Source organism: Taeniopygia guttata, chromosome 3 (assembly GCF_048771995.1).
Source record: "Taeniopygia guttata chromosome 3, bTaeGut7.mat, whole genome shotgun sequence".
Classification (NCBI taxonomy): domain Eukaryota; kingdom Metazoa; phylum Chordata; class Aves; order Passeriformes; family Estrildidae; genus Taeniopygia; species Taeniopygia guttata.
In genome coordinates this window covers 16,908,077-16,924,960 of record NC_133027.1, presented here as the reverse complement: position 1 = coordinate 16,924,960, position 16,884 = coordinate 16,908,077, and the positions used below count along the sequence as shown (strand labels likewise).

Here is a 16,884-nt window from a genome sequence, read left to right as displayed (position 1 = left end):
AATGTAAAGCCAGCTTAGGTTCCTGGGAATGTATGTTTCAATCTAGGCAGTGTTCAAAGATCTTTGCACACACTAGGGTAGCCATTTCATTTATTATTTTTACAATAAATATATTTTAATTTATGGGCATGCCCTGCTTTACACAAGGTTTGAAGCAAAATACTGGATTGTGTTGCAAAAACCCCTTCTTCAACCCTCATGACTTGTTGTTTTCCAAACCTACAAGTTAAATGGCTTTATTAATCCATTTCCTGTAAGTTTAGTGCAGGCTTTTTCAAACTTAGTCTAAGTTGAATTTGTCATCTTAAAAATGATGACGCCTTGCATATCCAACTCTAAGCATTAGAAGATTCCCTGAGATTTACAAAAAGCTGATAATATAAAAATGAGTCAGACCTTATTAGGTCCCAGTATTAAATGGTCGTTAAAGAATTCCCTTGGGGAAAATGTCTGTTGTGGAATATAAGCAGCACAAAGTAGGTAGAACTTCAGAGAATGTGCAGGCATGGGGAAAAAAGGGTCCCAAGATGGAAATGCACAGGTAGAAGGATAAGGAAATTTTGCTGCAAAAAAAGTACTGAACAGTAAAGAAAGATGGAAGGGAAAAATATAAAATGAAGAATTTAGAATAACTGTGTAATTATTTATTTTCAGAAATTCTAGAGCATTATCATTATAACATAAGCTGAGTTGAGAATATTGTGAATATGTAAGTGATGAATATTGTCCTGATAAAGCTGAAGGAAATGGCTTACACAGTTATCCAAGAAGAGAGTCAGTCAGACCACATTTAAAGTAAGAAACTGTGGAGCCTGCAAATTGTTCTAGAAAGCCAGCCAGTGCATACTATTTTCTGCTTTTGATCAGCAATATTCTGATATTGTCCAAACAAGTAGGAGAGGCTTAATCTTGGCTTACTCAAAGCAATTACCTGTTACTGTGATCTGATTATCATGCTAATAGTTTGGCTCCTCTGCTTCTGAAAACTAGTTTGTTGTTTTCTAATACAGGTGAAAAAATACCATGTAACTTTGAAAGATAGTCTACTGATTTAAATAGTTTAATGAATATTTATCATTCTGAAAATCTTGTTATAGACACTTTTTCACTGACTCAACAATGTGTATTTTGTTCTCCTGTGCTCAGGGGGCAGGGGAAAGTACTCTCAAGTAGTACTAATCTTCTATACTGCTTTCTGGAGTGACCTTATTTGTCACATGTGGGAATAAGATACAAAGATTTTAAAAACAAAGCTTAAGGAAAGGTCTTGGAAACCTCTGTAGCCCATCTGCACAAGTTACAGACTCTGTCAGCATTGTTGATCAGACTTGAAGGAATCCCAGCTTGCGAAATACCTGAAAAGGGTAGCAGGTGGAATAGCTTTAAAAGGGTTTTTTTGTCAGTCTTCGTGAAATTATTAGGTGCCCTTAAGGGTTTGTAACTTGAGTTTTATATGTGGTTTTTATTGTGTTTCCCAGGTTCCCAAAACAAGGTGAGAGCTTAGTAACTTCATGTGATGATGGACAGGGGAGTTGTCCTGATATATAGCACAAAAGTACATTCTGAATTTTTAAATTTATGATTGGATAAGTGAAAGTTATACTTGGAGAGTGTGTGGCATATGATCTAACTGTGTCCTCTATTGTCCAAATACTCCTCCCTTGGGGTTTAATCATGGATTGCTGGAGGAAGAGTTTTTTATCTGAAGGAGGGAGGGCCTGGCTCTGGGTCTTGCTTTCCTAGTGGATTTGCTGGTTGGCTTCCAGCACAACTTGTTTTATCAGGTTCTTTTTTTTTTTTTTTTTTTTTTCCGGAGATATTTAACTGGATAGAAAGTGGTAACTTTTAATTTTGAGGCTGCTTATTTGCTGCATCTTTCTTTTTCTTAATATTGTCTCAACATTTGCTGTGTTGGTTTTGTGGAATTTGGGAGTTCTTTCTCTTTTAACTCTCCCAGTATAGTTGAAATTTTGCAGAATATAAGATTTTCTGTGTGAACCCACAGCTCTTTCAGAGTTAAACAGAGTATGAACAGGGCATACAGTGGCTGGTGAAAACAGCCAGTGTTTGGTTACTGCAGAAACCCTTCAGTGTCCTTAGCCCTGACCTTTCAGCCTTCAGCCCTGTGCTGTGTCCCAGGCAGGTGTGACCTTGTGCTGGATGCAGTTGGGCTTGCAGCTTCCAATTCCAGTGGTGACTGCAAGTAGGGGTTCAGTTCAGCCTCACCATCATGGCACAGCACTGGGACTACTGCAGGGAATGTTTTTGAGCTTAGGGTTTAAACCCTGGGAAACAGCAGCTGATTTGGTTGACCTTTATCTTCTTTTAGGATGCACATTCCAAGTGTGTTCAGATTTCTTACAAGCACACATCAGCAAAGAACAGTTTTTGTCTGTTAATACTGTTCTTAAAATAATCCAAGTGGTAGCTCTCAGTCTTAATTTTTATTTGTAGTTTTTATACCACTTGTTTGCCTTCAGAAAAAGGAAGGCATTGGTTGTCATTTTAAAGCAGAGCATTCTCTAGCCATTTTGAAAAAGAACCAAATTGCCTTCTGTAAATTGCAAACAAAAGCTTTGAACCAAAGTAGATACTGGGCAGAGGGAAGAAGGTTTGATTCACTAATACCTAGGGTAGGAGAGCTGTCTCCTTGCCCTGGTACAGGGAGAGAAGCTCAGGTGATAAAGGTGTCTATTGGAGTCCTCCAAATAAGAGCCATATTCCTTAAAGTAGTTCGGTGTCAGATCAGACTTTGGATAGTTCCATTGGTGATAGTTTAATGTTTGAGAATGGGAATGCTTCAAATGACTAAATTCCCAGTGTCATAATTTATTTTCACATGTGATATATTATTAAGAAGCTACTAATTCAACTGCTTTTCATTAGAGGAAAGCATATTTCCTTGCTATCTAATTATGAATAGTATTCATGTAATGCTCTTATTTGAATTATGTGGGACTTCAATTTTTCTCCCAGTACACTCAAGAGAAGTTACATATGATTCAGGTTTTGTTCCCAGATTAGTTTGGTATTCAATTCAGCACTGCTTTTCAGAAGGAATGGGAAGTACCGAGAGTCTGGTCTTCTGCAGAACTCTGGTAGTGCGAGTTTTTCTTGTTTCTCAAGATAGTCCTGAAGCAGTCTAAGCCAATTTTAACACTGTTTAGAAACTATAATGAACATGCTACAACTTCCTAACTGTTACAAAAAGTTACATGTGTAATAGTAGGTGACAGCAGAATTATTCATTTGCTTAAGCATGTGTTCATGCAAGTCTGAACTGCAGTTTGAAGGGAGATGATTTTTAAAAAGACAGTGTAATGTTGGTAATCACTCAAAACAAAATTTGAGCATTGGCTAGAGAGCTTGTATTAATGAAGGCAAATTATTGAATAAAACTACATTAGGTCACATCATGTCTTGCTGTTAACACAGTTACTGTGTAATCTGAACCAAAAAAAGAGCAGAAGCCTGAATTCACTTTTGTTCAGGAAAGTTTTGAGGCTGTGAACAAAGTATAAAGCCCTGGTAAGTTTCTTTTAAAGGAAAGTTCCATATTACAAATTGACGGTATAAAATCAATTTATCAATTGACTTTATAAAATATGAATACATGCTAAAGTGCTCTGGTGAATTAGAAAAATCCCTGGCTAAGGCAGAAAAATTGCTTTTTATACATTTAAAATGGTAAAGTAGCCTGGACAACTGAAATAGTTGCTTTTAGAGGTAAATTCAAGTAATCATTTTAACTGCAGAAAATTAAAAATGTTTAATGAAACAGCTCAGGTCTTGTGAAAGGGAGGTCAAACCTTACATCCATACTTACGCAAACTTCAGGTCTGGCTGAGTTCATTATGAATAAACATGTCAAAATCTTTCTGTAAGTTATGTTCTCCTATAGCAGCAAACCTTAGTACAAATTGGGAGAACTTTCTCATGCAGCCAGTGGTTTCAAAAAGAGAATTTCAGATTTCTAGTCACTAATAAATATGCAAATATGGATTTTTTTTTAACTAAATAACATGAAAGATTCTGTGGAAGGGTTTGAGAGAATGTGGGCCTGGTGCTAAATGGGAATATAGTCACAAAGCTCAAGGAGAAGGCTAAAGTGATGATCGTTTTGCTTCAGTTTTTAAGAAGCAGTTTAGGGAATATGTGAAGGAAGTGGATATATGAAGGTTCACGGGCTGTGATGAGATACTGCACAAGTGTTGAGGCGGTGTCATTGCAAGGTCACTGTCAATAAGTTTTGGGCAGTTCTGGTGACTGCACAAGTCCTCAAGGGAGGCAGAGGCTCCTTCCTCTCTGCTTGGCACTGGCAAGGTGCATCAGGAGTGCTGGGTGCTGTTCTGGGCTACCCAGTACAAGGGAGACATGAATGCAGTGGAGTGAGTCCAATAAAAGGCTGTGGAGATGGGAGAGTGGAGCCTGACAAATGAAGGGAGCTGAGAGTGCTGTGACTCTCAGGACTCTCAGTGCTGTTCATCCTGGAGCTGGAGGATATTCAGGGCAGGTGTGATGTGGTACCTGCAGGAGGGTGCAAAGGAGGAAAACCATATCCTCGTTACTGGTATCCAGTAACTGGATGAGAAGAAATGGGCACAAATTGAAATACAAGAAATTCCATTTAAGTGTAAGGGAAAACAAAATCTTTTTTCCTTTGTACAGTGGAGTTGGTGAAACACTGGAGCAGATTTCCCACAAGCCCTGGAAGCAGCCCTCTATAGAGATTTCAGTATTTGACTGGATGTGGTCCTGGGCAGCCTGATTGAGCTGACCCAAGCAGAGGCTTGGGGGAATTGGTCTCAAGTGGTCCCTGCCAGACTCCGCCTTCTGTGCTTCTCTGACCTCTTAGCTCTTTAGACAGTTCACCTTCAATTACATCTCTATTGTTTTTTTCCCAAAGCTCTGAGTTTTGGAGCATCTGGCTGTATAATGGGCATTTCACAAGAAAGGTGGTGAGGTGGTGGGAGATCTGGAGCAACTTTCTATTTTTTCCATATATATTTCATGGGATTTAAAACTAGCACGTTTCTCTTTGCAGTATTGCAAGCTGGCTCCATTCTTGCACATGTGTTTAGTCATAGTGTGCTAAAATAATCTGTATAAATAATCCTGTATCAAACAACTCAGAATTTAACATCAGTAATTTTAAATAATTAACAACTGTGGTAATAGAGCAAATGTATAACCCCTCTAACCCTGTCTTTCAGTCATGGCCTGTATATGAAGAAGTATTCAACAAAATGCATGAGCTTGCAGCATTTTTAGACCTGCCTCGTTTTCCAGATATTACAGAAAGCTGCTTTCTTCATCCAGACATGCTGTGCATGAAGTACTTGATGGAAGCTAATTTACCTGGTAAATATTTTCCATAGACTGAGCTGATAAAATTTTTCTATGGTTTAGTAAACTCTAGCAAAAAGGCTTAAATTACTACTTCAAAAGTGCCTGCTCTTTTTCTTTTAATTTATTCCCATTTCAGCTTGAACTGAAAGATATTCTTTCTATAGAAAGCACCTTCCTCAAACATTTAGAGTATGTGTTATGGGCCCAGATATGCAGGGGCACTCTGATGTTGGCTCTATAAGGCTGTGGAGTGGATACTTCATTTTAAATCTTTCAGTATCCATGTGAACCAAGAGGCACCTGTTGAATTCATGTGATATATTAACTTCAGCTAAATGATTCATGTAGTTGGGATCTGATTGCTTAGCTCTGAATTTCTCCTATGTAATAATGGCTGTACATTCTTTAACAAAGAATATATTTTGTGTATTATATCATATTGTATATTACTAATTATTTTAATATTAATTGATGGTGTGTGACAGATCAGCTTCTGTCTCACTTGATTTATAGTTTAGTTCTGAAATCATATATAGCATAAGTATTGACTTTTTTTGTCTATCCTAAAATTAAGTCATGAATATTGACTTGTCAAAGAAAGACCAGTATGTCCTAGTAGTGAACTCTCTGTTCACTGAAGATGAGTTACACAGGCAAACGGCCTGTAAAGTTTTTTTTCTCAAAACATTCAAATGGTTCATAGTAGGGAAGGGAGTTATTGTGTTATTTTGCAATTAGTTACAGTGAATAGGAGTGTTTGTTTTTTTGTTTATTCACAATTGAATGAAGAGAAGATAACCAGCAGGTTTACAGCTAAAATTCTGGAGTAGTAATTCTGATTTTGTAGTTTTACACCAGTGTTGTGATCCCATAGAGGATTACATTATTTTACAGGTTGTGAAAAAAGGCTGCAAATTTGTTATTTTCAGGTCTTTTACAGAGAAATGCAAAGCTAAGTACTCTTTGAAAATTACTGCAGAAGAGGAATATATTGTCCTTTTCTGTGCAACTAAGATTTTTATCATGTATAAGCATTTTTTTAAAAATTGAAAAAGGGCCGCTGCTGTTTTCTAACAACTCTAAAAAAAGCAATGCATTGTGAGTGTTAAAGGACACTAAATACCAATGAAGAGACTATTTTATGTATCTGAAATAAAACTAAATATGATTCTAGTATTTATAAGAAAATTTAGTTTCCACATTTTTTTAACTCTTACTGTTATGTGCAAGAGGATTAAAAACTAGTCCCTGCTGAACTCTTTGTAAGCAGCAGAGGGTATAAGTACAGCTGGATTAAGGTTGTACTTAGTCATACATTGCTAACCTTTGTGGAATCTGATGGTGATGTAATCAACTCCTGTATTTCTTGCTGAACAGGAAAGGTGAGAAATTTGGGGGATTTGTATCTGTGAAAAATAAGCAGAGTAATAAGAGCCTGTATAGATAGCCCGCTGTGTATCTTGTGGAGCTGCAGCTGGATCTCCCTGGCCCAGCCCGCACGTGGAGATCTCGGCAGCGTCTGCTGGGGGAACAGCCAGTGCTGCCCTGCCCTGCCAGCTTCTTTACAGCCAGCCCTGCTCCTCCTCTGTGCAGGGCTATTCCTGCCACGGGTGATAGTCAACATGAAGGAAAAAAGTTTGTCACAAGTTTTTTGCTTTTGAGGATTTTTTGAAAATACATTTATGTGGATTTACAATAGGCTTTCCCACAAGAATGTTCAGGGTGATCTCACTGCATTATTCAGGTAGCATCAAAGCACTATTAAATATGTGATTTTTTTTAATTTTCTATATGAGAATAAGTCACAAGTGTTTTCCACGTAAGCACAGTGAAGGTTGTCAAATATTTTAAAAAGTATCCAAAAATAATACTCAGCCCAAAAGATATGGCTGTCAAATGGTCCTAAAAGACCTAAGCAGTGTTTTCCTCAAATGGCCAACATATTGCACTGTAAAAATGTTTCTAGCTTGTCTTAACATTTTATATTTTTATTTATGTTCATCAGATGAATTGCATAATTGGACTTGTCGAGTGGTGAAAAAGATTGGTATTGGAGAAGTGGATTTCCTGACTCTTATGCCTGGAAATAAGTCAACAAGAAAAGTGAAATATGATGTTCTCGCTGCAGCAGTTATTGTAGTTGTGCTCAAATTATTGTTTTTATTAGATGATAATTATGAATGGTAAGTGTACAGACAAATCTGTAGCAACCCTCACTTTTCAAATAGTGCAAATGCTTGTCTCCGATTGTTCTTTCTTTAGAGTTAAATTTATACAATTGGAATTTCAGTTAAGTTCAGTAGCTTAAACCATATACTTGAAGGCATTTTAAAGATTAAATATTAGTTACTTTTAAAATTTGTTGGGTTTTATCTGATACTTGGCATAAAATTAGGATGTAATTTTTGTCCACTGTATTTGAACTTCATATGAAAAATGCAGTATTTGGATCTACTACACAGTGTGATTTTTAAAATGTTTTTACAGGATACTTTCAGAGTTTGCTGAAGAAAGAAATAAAAATAACACAGAAGGTACATAAATATTCTAGTAGAAGCAGTGTTATGATTTTGTAAATGAAACAGTTTTGCAATCAGGGTTAGAAAGACTATTGATAATGAAAATGTGTTTTTGTCATTCATTAAGGGCAAATTTTATTTGGAAAAAAGAGTAGATCCTGTTCATGTAAAATGGCCTCAGTGTACCTGCAGAATTCTTATTGTTTGGGATAGGGGAGTTTGGTACACATTTTGCTGGGTGCCTCTCTGCTTCTGCTTGTGCATGTTTGCCACTTGGTTTAGAGTTTTATGTGTGGCAGGTGGAGATGAATGGATATGCCGTGAAAAGGGAGCACACTTTGATCGTAAATAGCAGATACTTACTAGGGGCATCAAACCACATTTATGATAAAATCCAAACTTGTTTAATCTTGTTAAATAAAATGTCTTAGTGTGTAACATATTTCAGATGTAATCTAGTTTCTTAGTCCAAATTATCCTGAGAGAGTGTGGAAAAGCTAGCAGCAATTAAGATGGAGGAGATAATGGTGTGAACATGGTTCTTTGAGGGCAGAAAGACCAAATCAAAGATTAGGAATCTTCAGGAAGATATTCCATGGTCCAATCCAAATCACAGTTGAAGATAAGATCCAAGATGTGTCACAGTGGTTTATCTGTTAGGCCTTTTATCCAGTTTTGGGTCATTTTGACCCTTCTGATACTATGTTTAAAATTTATGTCCATAATAAAATTAAGGTGTTAGTCATGTGTGAGCTCAATTACTGCTGTAACTAGAGACAGTCACTGTTAACTAAAACTGGTAATTTTCACATTCAGGTGGATACAAAAATTTATGGTGGATTTTTTCTTTTCCTTTTTACTTCCCTTGAAAACTTGAAGTACATGATAGTGGCAGGAGTGGGGAGTTGTGCAACTGCTTTACAAGCTGAGGCTCATTAATATCTTAATGGGGTTTCTCCCTTATTAACAAGTCTCATAGCCCTTGGGAATTAACAGCTCATTCTTTGCCCACTTTTTTACTTTAAAATCCGCTGGTGCAAATGATCCATATGCTCTGTTTTGTTGTCCCTGTGCTTAAGATTTCGGAGTGATGGTGAGCAGCCACACAGAGGAGCTGATGTGAGAATTTCTGTTAGACAGCTGATCAGCACCAGAGCTCAAAACTGCCTCTGGCATTTTCCCAAAATTAGAGTGCTTAAATGAATAATGGTTAATACTGAGTTTTAAAGATTCAATTTATGTTGACTCCATTCTAAACTGAAGTATCCTACATTTCTTCAAGTCACACTGGAAGCAGTACAATAGATAGTTGTAGTTACCTACTGTGTGTGTTCTGTGAACTGCACACTTCCACAATACAGGTTTTGTTCAAATTAAAGGTGATTCAGATATATATAGATGTATTTGTATGTGTGTATCAGAGCTGTGTATTTTCCACTCAGCTCAGCTACATGAACAACAAACCAGCAGTACTGAGGTTATTGCAGTGTAGCATCATGTCTCTGACAACGGGTTTGCATGTGACAGAACCTTAATAATTCATAGAAAGTTTAACACAAATTTCTACCACTTCCCACACTGCTCTCCCAGCAATTTAGGAGTATTTACTTAAACCTCGTGGTTAAGGAGCTCATAAAAGAAGTTGTATCCAGCCCTTTGAATTTCAAGGACTGCTGAGGGGTCTTTGTTCCTTTCATGCATCTCTTGCTTTTTGTGACCAGCTATGTTTTTAGAATCTAGACATTCTGAGGCAGGATAATACAAACAGCAGAAATGCATATAATACAAAAGGTATATGTTTGATTGTAAGATCAGTATATTCACCTTCAGGAGAGTTTGAACAGCTGGCTGGCAAAGCTGAGCATGATGCAAGCATTGCATGCAGTGCAGCTCGGGCCATGGGGAAATGCAAAGTCTGGTTAATTCACAATGCAGATATTCCACCCACAGGGAATAAGAGTTGATTATTTTTAAATACACGAATCTACATCATATTTCTGTGTGGAACCCATATCCTTACTGTACCAAGTTGGTCTGCTTCAGTCTTGAGCTTCTTTGGAGGATCAGTGATAAAGGTGTTGCTAAAATATCCTATGTTTTCATGTCTTTGCATGTGCTGGTAAATACTTTTTCACATATCAACAAGTGAAGCTCCTGTACTCCAAACCATGAGAGGCTGATATGAAGACCACTGTGTAGTTTATCTTTCCAATCCTGTAAGATTTCACTGGTAGTGGGATAGACAGTGTGGAGCTGATGAAACTATGTGAAATTTTGCATCTGAGCTTCTTAAGGTTTTATTTGTTTGAACTTAAGCTTGATGCATAGTTCCATTAATCCCTTGAATTCTACTTTGAAACAGTTGAAGGCCACTCCACACAGTGGAGAACTAGTTGATTTGGTAGAGAGGAGGTAGTTTCTAGGCTCACCTTTCCAGAAAATAGGTAAAAGGTTTGACTTGTGCTAAACCTATGAAATCTAAGATATAGGGCTTCTTTGCACTTCTTTTGACATACTGTTCTTTCACTCCATTTCTGCATTTCTCCTTATTACAGAATTATTAGATCAAATGTGTTTTCTTTAAGCACATAGCATTTGGGGTAGTTTGTATACAGGTGCAAGATGTACAGTCTAACTGCTTGGAGATCACCTTCTCTGTCATTCCTTTCATTTTTTCCCAAACTAAAGTGTGTATGTTTCATTCAGGGGGCCCATATTTTGAGTTCAAGAAGTGGTATGAGGTAGTAAAACATTCCTTGGATGTGGAGCAAAAGAAATTGGATGAAGAAAAAGCCAAGTAAGAGGTTTTTAAGTACTTCTTTTTTAAGGTAGACAGTTCTGCATGAACTCCTGATCCCTACAGAAATAAAAAAAAAGTTAGAAATTTGCTCCATATATCCATTCACCAAGCTTGAGTGAATAGAATGATTAAATCACTGTCTTAATTTTGTATTTACACTCATAATGTTTATCCAGGCTATTTATTAAATGTTCCACTTACAGTGAAAAATAGCTTATACAGCTGAACAATTAAGTTTGATTACAGTAGATCTAGGCTAACATGCCTTGGTTTGCCTACTCAGAAAAACATTTCCTTTATATGTTGAAGGGGCAGTGGCTTTTAATAGCACTAAGCACTAGATTATTTTGATTTTAATTTAAAACTTCAGCAGTATTTGTAATAAGTTATTACTCATTTATTCATTAGGTCCATCTTTCTTTTTAACAATGCTTATGTCTCTTACTGGTAGGTATCTATGGAGATGTGAAAAGCCATTGTTTTATTCAATCAAGAATAAATCTAAAGTTCTAAAGAGAAGACGTGAGTAAACTTTGCTTCTTCCCAGAAACACAGAAATCTCCAACTTTTCCCATCATAGAAGATCTTCAGCTGTGACTGATAACATTTGCATCTTAAAATATTTTGTCTCCTCTCTTTCATCTCTGGATACAATTAATGTAATACTGTTTTACAACCTATGGCTGGAATTTTTCAAACATGCACAACTGAAACTGCCTTTGCCAGTCTTCCTGGCAACCTACTGAACCATGTCTCAGAAGGAGTGCTCTTATCCTCATCTTCTCTAGTTTGCCTTTATATCAGAGTTCCTCGTGAGTTGTTGGTCTTCCATTGCTTTCCTGTCTGTTTCCTCCTTTAGTTTCTTGAATGCTTTGGTATGAATATCCCAGTATGTCCTTTAGTAGATCTTGCACGTCTCTCTTCTCTCCCACTCCTTATTGCAATCCCCTACAGGAAGCAAGGAAAGCCAGCTGCATGTGGTCAGAAGGCAGGTACAGCTGCTGAATTTTAGTAGCTCTGGAAGTACTTGTGAAAAGTTTCTGGGGTTTGTGTTGCCATAAAAGCAAAGAAACAAAATAACAAAACCCCAGTTGTCTGCAGAAATAAGGAAAACCAGAATTTTATTCAGCCAAATTAGATCTGGAGTTCTTCATTCTACATTTTATGTTATCCAGAAAACAGCAGGTATTTGGAGAGGGATATTAAGTGTGGCAAGTGTTATTTTTCCTTTTCTATGTTCTTTCTGTTTCTGGAAGCAACTGGTTCAGGGACTTCTAAACAAGTTGTATAATCCTATTTGGTTTGAATTACGCATGTTGGATTTCTCCTTCAAGAATGCAATGGGATTTTTTTTAAGTACTTACTCTTCAAAATCCTCTTGGGGTGATCCTGGCTCTGCTTCTCTTGGAGCTAGAAGAGGACCACTTTGGTTACAGAACTTTATCATAATGTTATGAGCAGTAACATCACATAATTGCAACTGGGCAGGATTCATCTTAAAACAAATGTACCATAATAGAGACAGTGCTATAGAACACTTACGTGCCAAGTACAGATTTTCGGAAACCTTCCTAAACCTTGGATTTTGATCACAGATTTTAGTGTCAACTTGAAAGACAAACTTTCCAGCCCTTGGATTATTTTAGGAGTTTTTTCCTGTGTTTTTGTGTTTGTTTTTTTTTTTTCTTCAATACATGAATGAGTTTATTTAAATACAGCTAATAAAAAGAAGTTAAAGCTCCAACAATGTTTTTTAACTTGCATTTTATCCTAGAGAAACAAGGCACAGGCAGTCATACAATATGTGCTGATCTATCATGATACCTTCTTTCCCTTCTCAGTCTCAGTAATTTAGGAAAGCTTGTCATTTGTCCACTAGCAGCAGGGAAACATGGAATGGAGATTTTTTGTTGTTGGGGTTTTTTACCAGTTGAAATTTGCACCATGAAAAGCTTAACCTTGAATCCATGTGTGTATGAATGTGCTTCCTATCAGCCTAAAAGTCCTGTCAGTCTCAAATAGATTTTACATGTTTTGCTTGCAGGAATATTTTAGAGTGCCCCACTACTAATAGCATCAGGTATAAAAGACATGGCATTTTGAATTCTGTTTCAAGATGTTTCACTGAAACTTCTAAAGAGGGTGGCAGAGATAACCTAGAGACTTCCAGGATTGCTCAGTCTTTCATGCAGAGGTTTAAAAGAAAGCCAAAAGAAATTTTAAAAGCACAAATACCCCATCTTCTTCTTGTATTAATCACTTCTAAACAGTATTCTGGTACCTAATGCTTCTGCATTTGTTTCTTTTGTTTCGCTTTGCACAGAAATGGTTGTGAACTTACAAAATCAGTTTGGCAAGCTGTCTGGTTCAGTGCAACATGCTGAAAAGCCAAATCCTTCAAGTTTTCAGTTAAGTTGGTCTGAAGAAAACAGAGATGGGAGTTGTTTTCATGGGCATAGCCTGAAGGGAATTTTGCAAGAAAAACGTGGTTTACTGACAGCCATGAACCCTGACTATTGGCTGTGTACTGTTAAACTATGTAATGAGAAGTAAGTATTCACTTTTTTGCTAAATGCATTTTGGAAAGTTCTCCTGAAAGTAAAGTCCTGTACATATATTTTTGCAAATGACAAATACAGGGTGTGTGCACAGCTATGTGCTAACACACAGTTACAGTCATTTCTAGAAAGGGGTATGTGAGGAATGGATAGTCTGGGACTGTGAGTAGACAAACAGTGACATGCAGACTGATCAAAGTGAGCTTATGAGAAAAGAGGAGATGAGACAAAATCAACAGCTAGTCACATGGCAAGAGTAGCAGCTAGGTGCAAATGCTCACTCACTTTGTTTCTTTACAGTGTTTTATAAAAATATTTGTGATGCATCTCTCCAGAGAATGGAAAACCAGTCCCATTCCTCTCCTCCCTGGCCTCTAAAAAAGCACAGAAAATTAATTTTCTAAATCAGTATACTTATTTTTTGATGGCCTTAATCACAATGACTTCTGGATCATATACTAGACCTTGGTTCAGCTATTGGTTGTATTATGAAACCCTAATCCAGAAAAGGAAGGTACTGGTGAATATCAGTGAAGAAGATCAACTCTGTAGCTGGCTTGGATTCTGCTGAATTTCTTGTGTATGGTATTGGAAAGTGGTTTTTTTTTGAAAGAAGGTTGGGTTACATTCATGTGAAATGAGATTTCATTTCTCTCTTGAGTAGCATGTGAAATATCTATCTGGTATATAATTTGAAATGGTATTCAGAGATCAGTAGCCCCTTAGCAATATGGTCCTGGTTTTAAACCAGTCCATTCCCCTTGAAAATAACTGGGTTTTACAAGTATGCAGTCTTTTCTGTCTTTCGGTGGATTTATTTGCTTATCTTTATTTTCCTTTTCACGTTACTTTTCACATACTCACAGTGACATAAATGGGTTGGAATAATGTAAGCACAGTGTTACATTACAAGAGGTTTGGTTATATGGATTCATTCTTTTGTATGAATAAGAACATTTTTTTTTTAAAGGGAGTAGAGGTAATAATCCTTTTACCACAGATTTGCGTAAATCTTCTGTACACATTGAATGAGTGGATATTTCAGTGTATGTTTGTGTGAATAATCTTCCATGCAAAGTCTGTTTTTAAACCTACATTTTCATATGTAATATATTAAAATGTTAATGGCAAACTGTCATAGCCTTCATGAAACAAGATTTGAATTTAAATTCTTACGGGTTAAATTTCCCATTATATCATTTGCAATGCAAGTAGTTAAGTATACATCTGACACTTACTTAACATTGGAAAACAACATCTACTCCCTTAGATATGAGGGTTTATCCTCTTTGTATGTAGAACAGAACTAAAAAAAAAATCTTACAAATTCTCTTTCTCTAAAAATCAGCATGGCCTAACAGGACTGCTAAAATGCTTTATTTCTGGAACTAAAGTGTGATTACAGTGTCAGCAAAGCTAAGATCAGTCAAATGGTTGGTGAAATGCTTTTACATTTTAAAATAAAACTTTGTTTTAAACTGGCTTCTAAACTGATTTGCTATTCTATTTATTATTTTCCATTGTTCTATTTATTATATTGTGTCTATTTACTATTACACCTAAGTCTTTAGGTGACAGGAGTTGTCCTCAGTGTTCGTAAAGGTCTTTTCCAACCTCAAGGACAGTATAATTCTGTATGTGATGAGGTACTACAGAGTGTGAAAAATGTTGTAATGCTTTTGAGGGTGTGAGGTGGGGCAGAGGATGGGATGTATGGCATGACAGACCTAGTTCCAGATTCCCAGTGTGCCAGGCTTGGAGAGGCTTTGAACTGTGCTCCCTGAAGCTTGCCTGGCATTCAGGATGGGTCTGGCTGTTCCTCCAGTTTGAGGTAAAATGTAAATGTTTGCTGGGCCAGAGGGAGTGAGCAAATGACTTTATAATCTAGTAATTAGCACACTTACCTGTAAATTGGGACAGACAGATCCAAGTCGTTGTTCTGGTAAATATTTAAGACAGCTGCTCTGAATCAGACACAGGGAACATTTTAAACTGCTTCTCCACATCCCAAGGCATTACCTAGTGAGTTAGAAGATGTATTGGGTTTATAAGTGAATATAGCACCTGAACTCCCATATTAATGTACAGTGTTTTTATTTAAAAATTGAAACTTCGTAGTATTTTGAACTGAATTTGGGCCTTATCCAGTTTAGTGTTTTTCCAACCTACATTACTGAACTTAATGTTTACAGAACTCTCTCTGCTGATTGTCCTGTGTGTCGTCCTTTGTTCGGTCTGACACTTGTTACCAGCAAGTCTAGTCTGCTATTTTCCTTATATACTTCATAAATAAAATCACCTTGTTATTTTCATTAACATTTTGACCACAAAAGCTGCAAAATAATGAAGCAGAAGGCTGCTACAACACTAATTACTTTCTGTTGACCTCATCAGTGTTTGCTGCAATGTTTTCTATTTTACTCCATTGACTTGACTTAGCTTTTCTCACTTGTTTCTAGGAATGTAATTTGTATTTAGCACACAAAGGCAATGGACAAGAAATGACTGGGTTATTATCCTATGATACAGTGTCAGGAAGGTGAGAGGGGAACCCTGTGGAGAGAGGGCAGAGTAAAGAGCCTAAGGTGTCTGAATTGGATAGTCTTAGAAATTTAAAAAATAGGGTGAGGTAGTAATTTTAATACTTTGCTACTTTTGCTAAAAGCTGGAAGAACAGTGATTCGGTTTTCTGAAAGGCAAAGAATGTATTCTTTACCTGGCTGAGTAAGAGCCTGATTCATAGTGCAAGAAGCTGTAGTGGCTTTTTCTTAGTGTGTTTGCACCAGCTCTGAAGATACCTTGGTTCAGTCCTATACTTCATGGTTTTGCAGGAGTGGATCACTTCACAGGAGTCAACACTGTAAACTAGAATGGCGATTTATGCTGTTGGTAAAGTGTAAAGTTTGTCTTTAATTACAGTTTTATATATAAATGCTAGCTAAATACTAAATGCACTTGTAATTTAGGGCTTTTGTTTTCTCCCCATTTATTTTCAGATTGTGTGGTCATCTGGCTCATTACAGAGAAGTGGAGTTTCCCCAGAGTTACCATTTTGTACTGAGATTGTTCTCTTTTCTTCTGAGGATTCAGCCCTCTTATATCCATGATGAGGTGTGTATGATAGAACACAAACTTTTTAATAAGAAACTCTGTAAAAAACTAAAATACAACTCAGTGCTAAGGAAGTAAAAAAGGCCTAAAACCGCCAGTATTAAACCCATGTGAATTAGTTGGTTGGATCCCAAACCGTGGTATTACATCTAAACTTATACTGATTCTTTTGTCTCATGGACATTTTTTGTTAAGATAGTAGTGCTGAGATCTACTACTGTACTTAAGTTTTAGTGTCGTTTTATCTATAATTTGAGTCACTGATACTGGGAAAGGAAACTGCCAAGGAAACTGTAAATGACCATTTATTTCATTAATTTGCATCTGAGCCAACAGGAAGCTGTGAAATTACCTTTTTTGGGGGGATAATTGTACATATTTTGAGTGTACCGGACATGACATTAGCATCTAATATCATTGTGAGATTTTGCAATTAAAATACCTATTTTTTTACCTACCATTGTATGACAGTAAATATATTTCTAGAAAATAATGTTTATTTTGTTTTTAAATACTATGTTAACAAATAAAAGAAGCAGTTGGTTAA

At 36.7% G+C, this 16,884-nt stretch overlaps 1 protein-coding gene across 4 annotated transcripts in view; it reads left to right on the top strand.

The window, feature by feature from the left end:
* The window catches only part of TAF1B (TATA-box binding protein associated factor, RNA polymerase I subunit B), a 45,053-nt gene extending 28,169 nt beyond the window's left edge, over positions 1–16,884 (top strand). Inside the window, exons 9-16 of one of the 4 annotated variants that reach the window (XM_072926370.1) lie at positions 5,214–5,361; positions 7,355–7,532; positions 7,837–7,883; positions 10,575–10,665; positions 11,120–11,190; positions 12,992–13,217; positions 16,058–16,115; positions 16,223–16,884. In XM_072926370.1, the coding sequence (XP_072782471.1) occupies positions 5,214–5,361; positions 7,355–7,532; positions 7,837–7,883; positions 10,575–10,665; positions 11,120–11,190; positions 12,992–13,217; positions 16,058–16,115; positions 16,223–16,333 (930 nt within the window). In that variant the 3' untranslated portion in view covers positions 16,334–16,884. Of the gene's footprint in view, positions 1–5,213; positions 5,362–7,354; positions 7,533–7,836; positions 7,884–10,574; positions 10,666–11,119; positions 11,191–12,991; positions 13,218–16,057; positions 16,116–16,192 lie in introns of all 4 variants that reach the window. The other 3 variants (XM_072926369.1, XM_002196259.7, XM_072926371.1) reach the window with 3 other exon arrangements.